The sequence below is a fragment of the Muntiacus reevesi genome, chromosome 1 (genome assembly GCF_963930625.1).
Source record: "Muntiacus reevesi chromosome 1, mMunRee1.1, whole genome shotgun sequence".
Taxonomy (NCBI): Eukaryota; Metazoa; Chordata; class Mammalia; order Artiodactyla; family Cervidae; genus Muntiacus; species Muntiacus reevesi.
Genome location: NC_089249.1, coordinates 48,066,774 through 48,078,965, shown reverse-complemented (window position 1 = coordinate 48,078,965; position 12,192 = coordinate 48,066,774). Strand labels below are relative to the sequence as shown.

General features: G+C 50.0%; 1 protein-coding gene across 1 annotated transcript in view; it reads right to left on the bottom strand.

Moving 5' to 3' along the window:
- Positions 1–11,772: 11,772 nt before the first annotated feature.
- The window catches only part of VWF (von Willebrand factor), a 122,470-nt gene continuing 122,050 nt past the window's right edge, over positions 11,773–12,192 (bottom strand). Inside the window, exon 52 of the mRNA XM_065942479.1 lies at positions 11,773–12,092. Within this exon, the coding sequence (XP_065798551.1) occupies positions 11,904–12,092 (189 nt within the window). The 3' untranslated portion in view covers positions 11,773–11,903. The remainder of the gene's footprint in view (positions 12,093–12,192) is intronic.

Here is a 12,192-nt window from a genome sequence, read left to right as displayed (position 1 = left end):
TCAAGGAATGAATTCACACGAGTGACCCAGGTAGCTCAGACTAAGAGGCAGCCCAAAGCCTTAGTCACACCATCCCATAAAGGAGCCACAGGGATTTGAAGCTGGCCTCCAGGGCCCCACTGGCCACCCTGGCCACTCCCTCCACTGATATAGGGATCACCGCTGCCTGGAGCCCTGCTTTCATGCCCACCTTCTCCCATAATCAGTGATTAGAGAACAGCATGTAGTTCAGCTGTTTCAGCTCCAGAAACACATTCCAGGCAATAATGGCATTTTATAGACTCTCTTGGGCTTCCCTGGTGGCTGAGATAATAAAGAATCTCCCTGAAATGCAGGTTCAATCCCTGGGTGGGGAAGATTTCCTGGAGAGAAAATGGCAACCCACCACAGTATTCTTGCCTGGAGAATCCCATGGACAGAAGAGCCTTGCAGGCTACAGTCCATGGGGTCGCAAAGAGTTGGACACAGCTGAGCGACCAACACACACGCACAGAGCTCTCTTTGCAATACCGACTCCATTTTTATTTCCCTTCTTACACCATTCACTTGGCTCTTTGCACAAACGGCCTCGAATAGGAGATCCCTGGGTGTTTGTGACTTAGCCACCCTCCTGGGCTCTGGGGGTATGATACTGTGATTTATTGTAAAAACAGATAGTTTGGCCTTTGTTCTGTACGTGCTACAGAGCTCCTAAGACCCTCAGAACTTCCTAAGTATGGAGAGCAATCAAGGCATCTTTTGGGAAGCTCCCCACTAACCTAAGAATGGGACCTGGTTGCTAGGGGAACTAACCTTGTGATGACAGGGTGGGCCTTTCAGTCTCTCCTCCCCCTTCCTCCCCCTGCCCTCCTAGGAGGGTTCGGGGCTGGAGATTGAGCTTAGTCACCATTAGTGGCCGGAAACTTAATCATTTGTGCCTGTGTAATGAAGTGCCCCAAAAGGATGTATTATAATCAGTCATGCCCCCATAATGAAGCCCCCAAAAGGACGGAGTTCACTGAGCCTCCAGGTTGATGAACAAGTAGAGATGTGGGAAGAATAACACACCCAGAGGGCATGGGATTCCAGGTCCTTCCCATGTATCTTGTCCTCTGCATCTCATTCATCTGTCTGTTCCTGAGTTGTATCCTATCCTTTCATAATAAACCAGTGATCTAGTGAGTAATGCTTCCCAGCTGGCTCAGTGGTAAAGAACCCACCTGCCCATTCAGAAGACGCAAAAGATGTGGGTTCAATCCCTGGGTTGGGAAGATCCCCTAGAGGAGGGCATGGCAACCCACTCCAGTATTCTTGCCTGGAGAATCCCATGGACAGAGGAGCTTGGAGAGCTACAGTCCAAAGGGTCACAAAGAGCCAGACATGACTGAAGCAACTGAGCATGCATGCGTGTATATATGTATATGTGCAACGGAATATTACCCAGTCATAAGAAAGCATGAGACAATGCCAATAGCAGCGTCACGGATGGACCTAGAGATTACCATACTAAGCGAAGTAAATCAGACAAAGAAAGACAAACATCATGTGATGTCACTCATATGTAGAGTCTTCAGAAATGAGATAAATGAGCTTATCCACAAAATGGGCTTCCCAGGTGGCTCAGTAGGTAAAGAATCTCCCTGCAATGCAACAGACACAGAGACACGGGTTTGATCCCTGGGTCAGGAGAATAGAAGCAGACTCACAGACACAGAGAACAAACACAGGGCTACCAAAAGGGAAATGGGGTGGGGGAGGCTAAATTATCAGTTTGGGATTAGCAGGTGCATACTGCTGTATATAAAATAGATAACATGGTCCTACTATGAGCACAGGGAGCTATGTCCAATATTCTGTAATAAACCATAAGAGAGAAGAATACTAAAGAGAGCAGGTGTGTATACACATAACGGAATCACTCTGCCGTGCATCTGAAACCAGCACAACACTGTAAATCAACTATACTTCAAAAATAAAAAGACAGTAAGAAGCATTTGAATCTGTTGGCTAGTTACCATCACCTCCAGCTCACCATTCATTCATTCACACATTCAAAACCATTTAATAACCACATACCACACACTTTGTCCTGCCCTGGATGCTGAAACTTGAAGATCTCAGAGTCTACTTGGGGAGGCAAATGGTCTAAATCTGTAAATTTAATATATAATAAGGGTACTATATCACAGGAAACTTACCAGTTTTGATAGGCCCCTATGACAGAGACTTGGGCTTCCCTTGTTGCTCAGACAGTAAAGAATCCGCCTGCAATGGAGGAGACCCGGGTTCAATCCCTGGGTCAGGAAGATCCCCTGGAGGAGGAAATGGCAACCCACTCCAGTATTCTTGCCTGGAGAATTCCATGGACAGAAGAGCCTGGCGGGCTACAATCCATGGGGTCGCAAAGAGTCGGACACGACTGAGCAACTAACACTTCACTTCATGAAAGAGACTGCAAGCTGCTTACCAAAATCCATGCTCTCCGCTTCTGCCTGAACACACAGCTAGACCATATTCCCGAGCCTCCCTGATGTGGCCACGAGACTGAATTCCAGCCAGAGGAATGCGAGCAGAGTGTTATGTGCTATTTCTAGGTCTGACCCATCGAAACCTTCCATGCCTGCTCCTGCGCGCTCTTCCCCTGCTCCCTGATAACCGGGATGGCAACCCTCGGGGCCACCTCGGAAGTCACAGATGAAGTTGGCTGAGCCCCCATCACCCTGGGTCCCCGAAAAGCTTTTGGGAAAAGAGTCACCCTACCAACTTGTTCACCCACTCAGGCCTATCTCTTTAGCAAGCAGTACACTCTTGTTACGCTTTACTCCTTATTTTTTAGTCTATTCATTAGAGCAACTAGCTGGACATAAGGTGCCCTCCACTATCAGTGTGGATAACAATGAATAACTTCACTTACTAGGGCTTCCCTGGTGGTTCAGACGTTAAAGAATCTGTCTGCAATTCAAGAGACCCAGGTTCAATCCCTGGGTCGGGAATATCCCCTGGAGGAGGAAATGGCAACCCACTCCAGTATCCTTGCCTGGAGAATGCCATGGACAGAGGAGTCTGGTGGGCTATAATCCATGGGGTCACAAAGAGTTGGACAGGACTGAATGACTAACGCTTGCTTACACGGGCAGTAATTCAGCCCACAGAGATACCATCCACACTCGTACTACAGAGCCTTGTTCAAACTTCCCCCAACTTGACAGACAGCTCAACTGCCTCATACCTGCACACCCCAGGTGGGGAGAGATACTCAGAGGTAGGGACTGGATATCATCTTTGGCCCTCAATGCTGCCTGGCACATAGCAGGTGCTCAAGGAAAGACTGGATAAAAGATTGAGATGCAGAAAAGAGCAGAGAGGAATTTCTGGTCAGTCGTCTCTTCTGTGCTTTGTGGTGTGGAATTTTGGAGCTTTGGGAGGGTGAAAAAATTGAGAGGTTTTGTCACCAGCAGAATCTCATTTTAAGGAATGAAAAGAATGGATGTATGTGCATGTATAACCGATCCACTCTGCTATTCACCTGAAACTAAGGCAGCATTATAAATAACTCCACTCAAAAGAAAAATTTTAGTTAAAAAAAGAAATGCTAAAGGATGTTCTTCACAATGAAGGAAAGTGACAACAGACAGGTATTTGCATAAGAATTGCTCCTGATGGGAGAGTCTTGTATTCCTTTCTTACAAAGGCGAGGAAAAGAGATTGTAAGTCATTGGTCAAAATGGACTATTAGCCACTAAATTTTCTACATGCTACAAGCCACTGTGCATCGGCGCTTAGTCGCTCAGTCATGTCCAACCCTCTGTGACCATATGGACTGTAGCCCACCAGGCCCCTCTGTCCATGGGATTTTCCAGGCAAGAATACTGGAGTGGGTTGCCGTTTCCTATTCCAGAGGATCTTCCCAACCCAGGGATTGAACCTGCGTCTCCTGCATTGGCAGGTGGATTCTTTACCACTGAGCTACCTGGGAAGCCCATCAGTTCAGTTCGGTTCAGTTGCTCAGTCATGTCCGACTCTTTGAGTACGCCAGGCCTCCCTGTCCATCACCAACTCCCGGAGTTTACTCAAACTCTTGTCCATCGAGTCAGTGATGCCACCCAGTCATCTCATCCACTATTGTCCTCTTCTCCTCCTGTCCCCAATCCCTCCCAGCATCAGGGTCTTTTCTACTGAGTCAACTCTTCGCATCAGGTGGCCAAACTATTGGAGTTTCAGCTTCAGCATCAGTCCTTCCAATGAACACCCAGGACTGATCTCCTTTAGGATGGACTGTTTGGATCTCCTTGCAGTCCAAGGGACCCTCAAGAGTCTTCTCCAACACCACAGTTCAAAAGCATCAATTTTTCAGTGCTCAGCTTTCTTCACAGTCCAACTCTCACATCCATACATGATCACTGTAAAAACCATAGCCTTGACTAGATGGATCTTTGTTGGCGAAGTACCCATAGGCCACTATTTTTCAAGTTAGAGGTTGGTTATCTAATGATTTGAAAGATAGTTGGTTATCTAATGGTTTGAAAACAGCATTTTTTTTTTCAGTATAATAGAGTAGCATGGACCAGAAGAGTATAAAACAGAAACACCTCTTTTAAAAAAAGACAGACACAATAAAATAAGTGCCCACATGAAAAATAATACCCTTTCTAAAAATTTACTGATGAAACTACAGCTCATTATGCTGGGCAATGTCTTATATGTCACACAAATACCACTGTGACATTCTTCTTAAAGTTTAATGTTGATGAACTAGTCTCATTTTCTTAGGCAATGGGACCCACGTAACTTATTATCTCTTTTCTGATCTGCCTGTCAGGAGGTTCATAGGTAAGTTTTTGCTCAATTAAAGTATCTATTCTTATCTAGGTTTGGCTGATATAATAATATGTTCCCAATCTTTCATTCTTTGGCATTTGCTCATTTTTCCTTAAGTTTTTTGGTATCTAGGTTTTCCTTTCTTGTAACTTGTTTGAAGGTTAATAAATAAGAAATAGAAGTAGTTACTGATATAGGAAAAAAATAAAAATGAATTAAAAAGGAGTTAGGATCAAGAATAATCACCAAATATTAAAAACCAGTATATTTTTCTATTTAATTATTTTCGATGGGCACGTATCATTACTTTTAAACTCTTAAAGCTATTTTTAATTAGTTTATGATGAATAACAGGCATCAGTGATTGCTGGAAAGTGTGAGTTTTCCCATTTTTCTAGAAATCAGTGAACCAGTCAGAAGATTTGAGGGTGGGACTGCCCTGGGGGTCCAGTGGTTAAGACTCTGAATTTCCACTGCACAGGCACAGGTTCAGTGCCTGGTTGGGAGCATAGAATAAATAAAAATACTCTACGAAATAAAAGAAAGTTTTTTTTTTAAAAAAAGGAAATACAAGGGTGGCACGCTTTATATTTGTGTTTGCTACACAGTGAGGGGAGGATCTCACCCAGCTCCTTGAAAGAACTGTCACCTTTTTGTAGTTTCAGTGCAAGTTAACAGAGATGGAGAACTGTCAGCCAGATGGACTTATAAATTATTTGCTTAGAGTTTCTGGAGGGAGGGCAGGGTTATCCGTAGGAGCCAAAGAAAGACTTCTAGTACATCTTGAAATGTATTAATACTACGAAGTGTGAAAGTATTATTTGCTTCAGTCACGTCTGACTCTGTGCAACCCCATGGACTGTAGCCTGCCAGGCTCCTCTGTCTGGGATTTCCCAGGCAAGAATACTGGAGTGGGTTGCCATTCCCTCTGCCAGGGGATCTTCCCAACCCAGGGATCGAACCCACGTCTTCTGCATTGCAGGCGGATTCTTTACAGTCTGAGCCATCAGGCAGCCTATGAACTATGGATGTGGTTAATTTCATTGGTGTGGTCTGAACAAACCTGTTCTTGACCCCGCCTCCTCCTTTTCATGTCCAACAAGGAGTGGGGTGGTGACCTTAGAGTGTGAGGTCCTGACGGTCCCGGTTGTGCGTGCCCTGTTGGTCGCTGAAGCTCCAGCAACGAGCACTGACTCCACAAGTGTGCTCTGAACTGGTGTGCGCGGCCCCCACAGGGGCATGGTGTGCAAATCCATAGAAGTGATCGTGAGCTGGGATTAACAGAATCATCAGACACTGGGCAAGTCCTCTGCACGCAGTGGGTCAGTCTCCCACGTGCCTGTAAACCGTCAGTGTGGAATTCAGGCAACCTGTGCTCGCTAAAGCATGTACCCGGTGTGAACCACAGGGGCACGTTGTCATAGCAGTTCCGTGATGACAACTGGCCTTCTGAGGTTTGATCCCACTAAATAAACTAACCCTGATGACTCCAGACTGGAAGTCGTGTCAAGGCAAGCCTTGCCTGGAATATGACCACAGCATCACCTATCAGCCTTGCAAAATTAATATCTCCCTAAAGGCCCCACTTCCACCCACACTTCCACCCACCCCTTCCTTGCCAACATCTCCACTTCCTTCTTCTTCTGAAGAACAGAATGAGAGCAACCAGGTGAGGTGGAAGGGAAGTGAGTTGGAATTCCAACTTTATCCTTCACTGATGATTCACTGGTGAACCCCATGTAACAGGGGTATTTCCTAACCTCTCTGAACCTCAGGTTCCTCTTCAATGACATGGATTTCATATTGACCCCAAAGCTGTTGGGAAGTGAAGCGCGGTATCTGTATGCAGTGTTTAAATATGTCTCCCCTTTCTCTTTGAAAGTCAAAAGCATACAGCCTGAGCCCCAAGACTCCATGCGATCTGGCTCACCCTCTCCCTCACCCTCCAGGCACTGGGTTTCCCCCCTGACTTTGGGGACAGCCCAAGCACATTGCTGCCCCAGGGTCTTTCGTCTCTACTGCTGTTGCTTGAGGGGCTTCCCTGGTGGCTCGGCAATAAAGAATCTGCCTGCAATGCAGGAGCCGAAGGAGACATGGGTTCAACCCTGGGTCAGGAAGACCTCCTGGAGGAAGGCTTGGCAACTAACTCCAATATTCTTGCCCAAAGAATCCCAGGGACAGCAGAGCCTGGCAGGTTATGATCCATAAGGTCTCAAAGAGTCAGACATGACTGAAGCAACTTAGCACACGTGCATACCGTTGCTTGATCATTCTCCAGGTGTCCACATGGCTGGTTCCTTCTTTGAAGGCAATCTTTTTTCAAACTCCTCCTCCCCAGCAGCCTGATCACAAATATGGATGGATTCTACTTTGTAGCTAGAGGCCAGATTCTCATCTCTAGTGGTCGTTTCTGTTCTTCGTGCTCTAGGAATGCCAGGCTGCCCTCAGCCAGAAGAAGGGTCCACGAGATGGAAATCGGGTCCTCATTAGAGAAAATGAAACACAAGCTCCACTCTAGCCCTCAGGGTCTCTGGCCCCCGACCCCAGTCCTGCCCCACTGTGGAAGTGGGCAGAGAAGGGACAGACAAACTGGACCAGCAGAGCCTGAGGCTGGTGTTTGGAACCCATCCTCCCTGCTCACACAGCCGCCTCCATCAGCCAGCAAAGAGGCCCAGGGTCCACCTAGAAGCAACTCAGACAGCAGTCCAGGTGCCCAGAAAGGACCTGCTTAGGTTCCTGGTTCCCAAAATGATGGCGTGTGGCAGGTCACAGTGAGGGGGCGATCGGGCCCTGGGTGCCTAGCAGCGGGGGCAGACTTCTGATGTCCAATCCCGAGAGCAAAGCCCAGACAAGTTGTCTTGTCACCCTCTGGAGGAGCCCCCTCTTGTCTAAGATCCTCCCTCACCTGCCACCTGCCTTTGGGGGTGAGATTTAACCTTGCTCGGCAGGAACTTCTGCCCTAGACCAGCATTCACACGGTCCCGGAGTGTCTCTCCACACGTGCTCACGCAGTCCCAGATTCACACCTGCCTTCCAGTCCCCCGTGCCCACTGTTCATGCCAGTGAAGTGAGCACCTTCCCCGGCCCCTGCCACTCCACGCCTCTCTCACGAACCACTGGAAACAAGACTCCAGACAGAAACCCCTTCTAAGCAGGGTCAACCCCACCAAACACACGTGTGTATTCAATATCTCCTGAAGATGCAGAAGGGTCATGCCCTGCTCCCCTAAACGCTGCCTCAATTTGCTTTTCTTCTTAAATAACCCCCCCGGGGAAAGCCTGTGTTTCCCGCAGTGTAAATGCCCTTCCTGGGGTGGATAAGGGCTGGGAGAGACTTCCTGAAATTGTGAGGATGCTCCAAGAGGCTAAAGTCAAGTTGCAGGGGGTGACTCTGAACCTCTGTCGTCAGCAGACTGTTTCTGAATTAAACCTCAGTTGTTTGCTGATCGGTTCAGATGTGCTAAACACCCCCTGACTTGTAACAAGGAGAAGATAAAGAGATTGGAATTGGTAATTCATCAACAAAAAGCCACTGCACCAAGCCCCTGACTCTTGTCCTACCTCTTTTCTCCTTGACAGGACATGAGCGTCCAGGAAACCACTCGGGTGTCCCTCGCCGTCGGAGGGTGAGAGCCACCCAAGGGTGAGAAGTAGCTGATCTGGGTGCCCCAGCATCCGGGGGCACCCCCTGCTCCACAGACAAGCATGGGACCCCTGAGCTTGGAGCGCCGGGACAGAGCGGTCTTGAGCTGAACAAAGGGCTTTCATGTCAGGGATCATAGACTGAAATTATGTCTGCCTGTCTAGCCAGCAGCTGGATCCGCGTGAAGCCCCCTACAGGTTCACCGGGGGTCACCAATCTCAAGGGTAGGAATAGGGATGCCCGCTCCTTCATTCCCAGCCCCCTCTCCGTCCAACAAGATTCTAGATGCTCAGGACCAGGTCCATGCAAGGGAGACTCACCATGCAGCCCCGGGGTGGTGGCCATGGAGCGGGCGCACCAGACGCGAAACCCCGACTGTCCCGCGGCTGCGCTGGCGTCTGCACTGGCTTATTCAGCCGCCGGGCTAATTCCATCTCGGCTCAGCTCCGTCTGGACGTGCCCGCCCCTGCCTGCTGCTGCTGTCTCCTCCCCCATCCCTCGCTGGGGCCACCGGGCCTCCTCCGGCTGCTGCGCCCTGGGCGCACCGGCCGCTAGTCGCGCCACGTGGAGGAAGAAGCGCGTTCCCGCCGGCGGGTTGAGTCTGGGTCACGCTCGGGTTAATGAAGCTGAGGGGTCAGACCGTAAGACTGCGGCTCTCCCTGCCCCAGGCGCTGCCTCCTAACCTGGTTCGGGTGTGAGCGTTCAGCCGGATTATCTCTGGAACCGTCTGCCTGATTAGTCTCCAATCCCGCCCAGGAACCCTGCTTCCCGCCGCCCTGTGGCTGATCGCCTGGGTGGGGGCGGGTGATTCCCCGCACAGCCACCAGCTGTCCCCCACCTTTCTCTTTACTAAAAGGAGCAGAAGTGGAGGAATCTCGCCCCAGGGACAGGAAGAGGGGCTGCAAGTGGTAAGGGGAGGGGTAGGTTTTAGAATAGCTTCCCAGGAAGACTGTGGGACCAGTTGAGGAAGCAGATGTTGAAAGCTCCATCCTAGGAAAAAAGAGGAGGTCCATCTCTCTGGAATGGCTTTGGTACCTAGCCATGGGAAGGGGGATGGAAGAGAAGACCTCCAAAGAGCCATTCTGCATGATGAAATCTACAATTCCAAGATGCCCCCAAGGTAAGCGAGTGCATTAATACCAGGGACCCAGAAAATGAAAAGGTATTATGTTAACATATATGTCAAGTTGGCACTGTATGACCACAAACTTTCCCAACTCCCATGCTGATAAGGCGGACTGGTGGGACTGCTCTCCACTTTATGCATGAGTGTTCAGTCTTGAAGCCATGCCCGACTCTTTTGGAATCCCATGGACTGTAGCCCTTCAGGCTCCTTGGTCCATGGGATTTTTCAAGCAAGAATACTGGAGTGGGTTGCCATTTCCTCCTCCAGGGGATCTTCCTGACCCAGGGATCAAACCCATGTCTCCTTCACTGAAGGCGGATTCTTTCTTGCTGAGCTACTGAGGAAGCCCCTCCCCACTTTATACCTTGTATCAGTTGTGATGAACCTGAGACAGTAAAGGGAAGTCAGGAGCTGAGCAGAAGAAAACCAGAAACAGCATGTGCCCACCCTGGGCTGTGTCCTGGCCGCCAGGGGTAATCAAGGCTGGTATGGATACAGACATCCACTCCCTCCACACCCTTCTCAGAGCCTTTCCCAAAGGAATGAGTTCTAATAACCGTTCTATGTTTTACTGCCTGTGTACCCATTTCACAGATAAGGAGACTGCAGTGTAAAGGTCAGGCCCCATACCTCTGAGGGCTGAGCTCACTCCAGAGTCTGTGCTCTAACACTTGGATCCTGGCTCCTTTCTCTCCCAGACACACCCTTCTCCACCCTCTTCTGGGAACCCTTCCCTATGTGTTTCCAACGCCAAGAGGACTGGGAACATTTCCACCTTGGTTCATCTCCTCTCTCTCCATACTCCCCGAGACTCTTCCTAAGACTCACTTCAGGGTACTGTCCCATCTGGTCTGAGGAGGACAAAACAGAGAGTCCTGGGAGAAGACTCTTGAGAGTCCCTTGGACTACAAGATCAAACCAGTCAATCCTAAAGGAAATCAACCCTGAATATTCTTTGGATGGACTGATGCTGAAGCTGAAACTTCCAATACTGTGGCCACCTGATGCGGAGTCAACTCATTAGAAAAGACCCTGGTGCTGGGGAGGATTGGGGGCAGGAGGAGAAGGAGGTGACAGAGGATGAGATGGTTGGATAGCATCACCAGCTCAATGGACGTGAGTTTGAGCAAACTCTGGGAGATGGTGAAGGACAGGGAAGCCTGGCGGGCTGCAGTCCAAAGGGTCACAAAGAGTTGGACATGACTGAGCAACTGAATAGCAAGAGCTGGGACCAGAGGCAGACCCACCTTGGAATGCATGCAGAGTGGGAGAGCTCCCGGTTCACACCCCACTGCCTGTTTCTCCTTCAGCATCCTATTTACCCTGCTCCCTGCCGTTTTTTAAAATCAAAATGTACAATTTTTCAAGTTCAGCTTTTACCTTGGTAGTGAATCATCCTGTTAGTAAATACGAGGAGAACTTGGACTATGGGAGCACTGAGAAATTGACACCCTCTGTTGAAGAAGTAGCCTCCCACTGAATTTCTCGGAGCCCCACGCCACCAACAGCACCTCGTCCCGGGGTGGAGCATCAGGCGATCAGTCAGAAGAGAGACAGCTATTAATAATTCTCTGGCCCCGGAGCTGCTTTCCCACAGAGACCTTAGAGACTACTCAAAATTGGAGGTGGGGTGATGGATAGAGGGCGACAGCCTTTGAATTATTGAGTAGTTATATAAAACTTCTATCCATTCCTCCTTCCCTCTACCGGGCTAAAACTCCCCACCAACGCGACTCAACGCAACTCATGGCGTTTGCCTCCAATGTTATCTTCCCTGGAGGTTCTTCTCCAGCAGAAACAGAAAGGCCTAAAAATGCAGCCCTCCCTGGTTCCGGTGAGAACAAGGCTGAATGTCAGCACTAGATTCGTGTGGCTCTGGTGGACCAGCCCAAGAGTTCTTGCCCAGGTGTCCAGGTCCTCGGGTTCTGAGCCTGGCGTTGCCACCCAGTGACTGTGTGACCTTGGGCAAGTCACTCAAGCTCTCTGAGTTACTCTCATCCTCGGTGAAGGGGCAGGAGAGGGCAGTGGATGAGATGATGTCTAAATCCTTTCCAGGTTCATTGTCCAGTGCCTACTGAGTAGCGTCTGTCTCGGGGCTGAAAAGGATCTGGTGTAAAAGCCTGGGCTCCCTCTCCACTCCCCACCCCCCACCTCAGCACCCGGCTCAGAGCAGCCCAGTCATCTCAACCTGGATGAACCACCAGCCTTTGACGAGAAGATAGATTGGCCTTTATTGTGCATCCGGGAAGGTCCGGGAGCAGAGTGCGCATGCGCGCGGAGCAGGGGTGGCCGAGCCTAGCGGGAGGCAGCGGGAGTCCGCGGAGGGCGGGCAGCGCGTCACGGGCTGCATTTCCTGGGGGAGCACTTGCACTGCAGGGCGTTGAGGACCACGTGGTAGATGACGGAGCCGTTGATGCAGCGCAGGGGCACTCGCATGGGCTCCGTGCGCGTGGGCGAGCAGCAGGAACACTGGTCCGGCACATCCTCCGTGTCGATGGAGTACAGGGCTTTGCTGGTGCATCTTCCCTGCAGCGGGAAAGAGAGAGGCGGCAACGCGGGTGATGCAGAGTCGCAGGGTGGGGAGGGCTCCGGGGCAGCCCGCTTCCTGCACCTGCCCTCCTCCAGG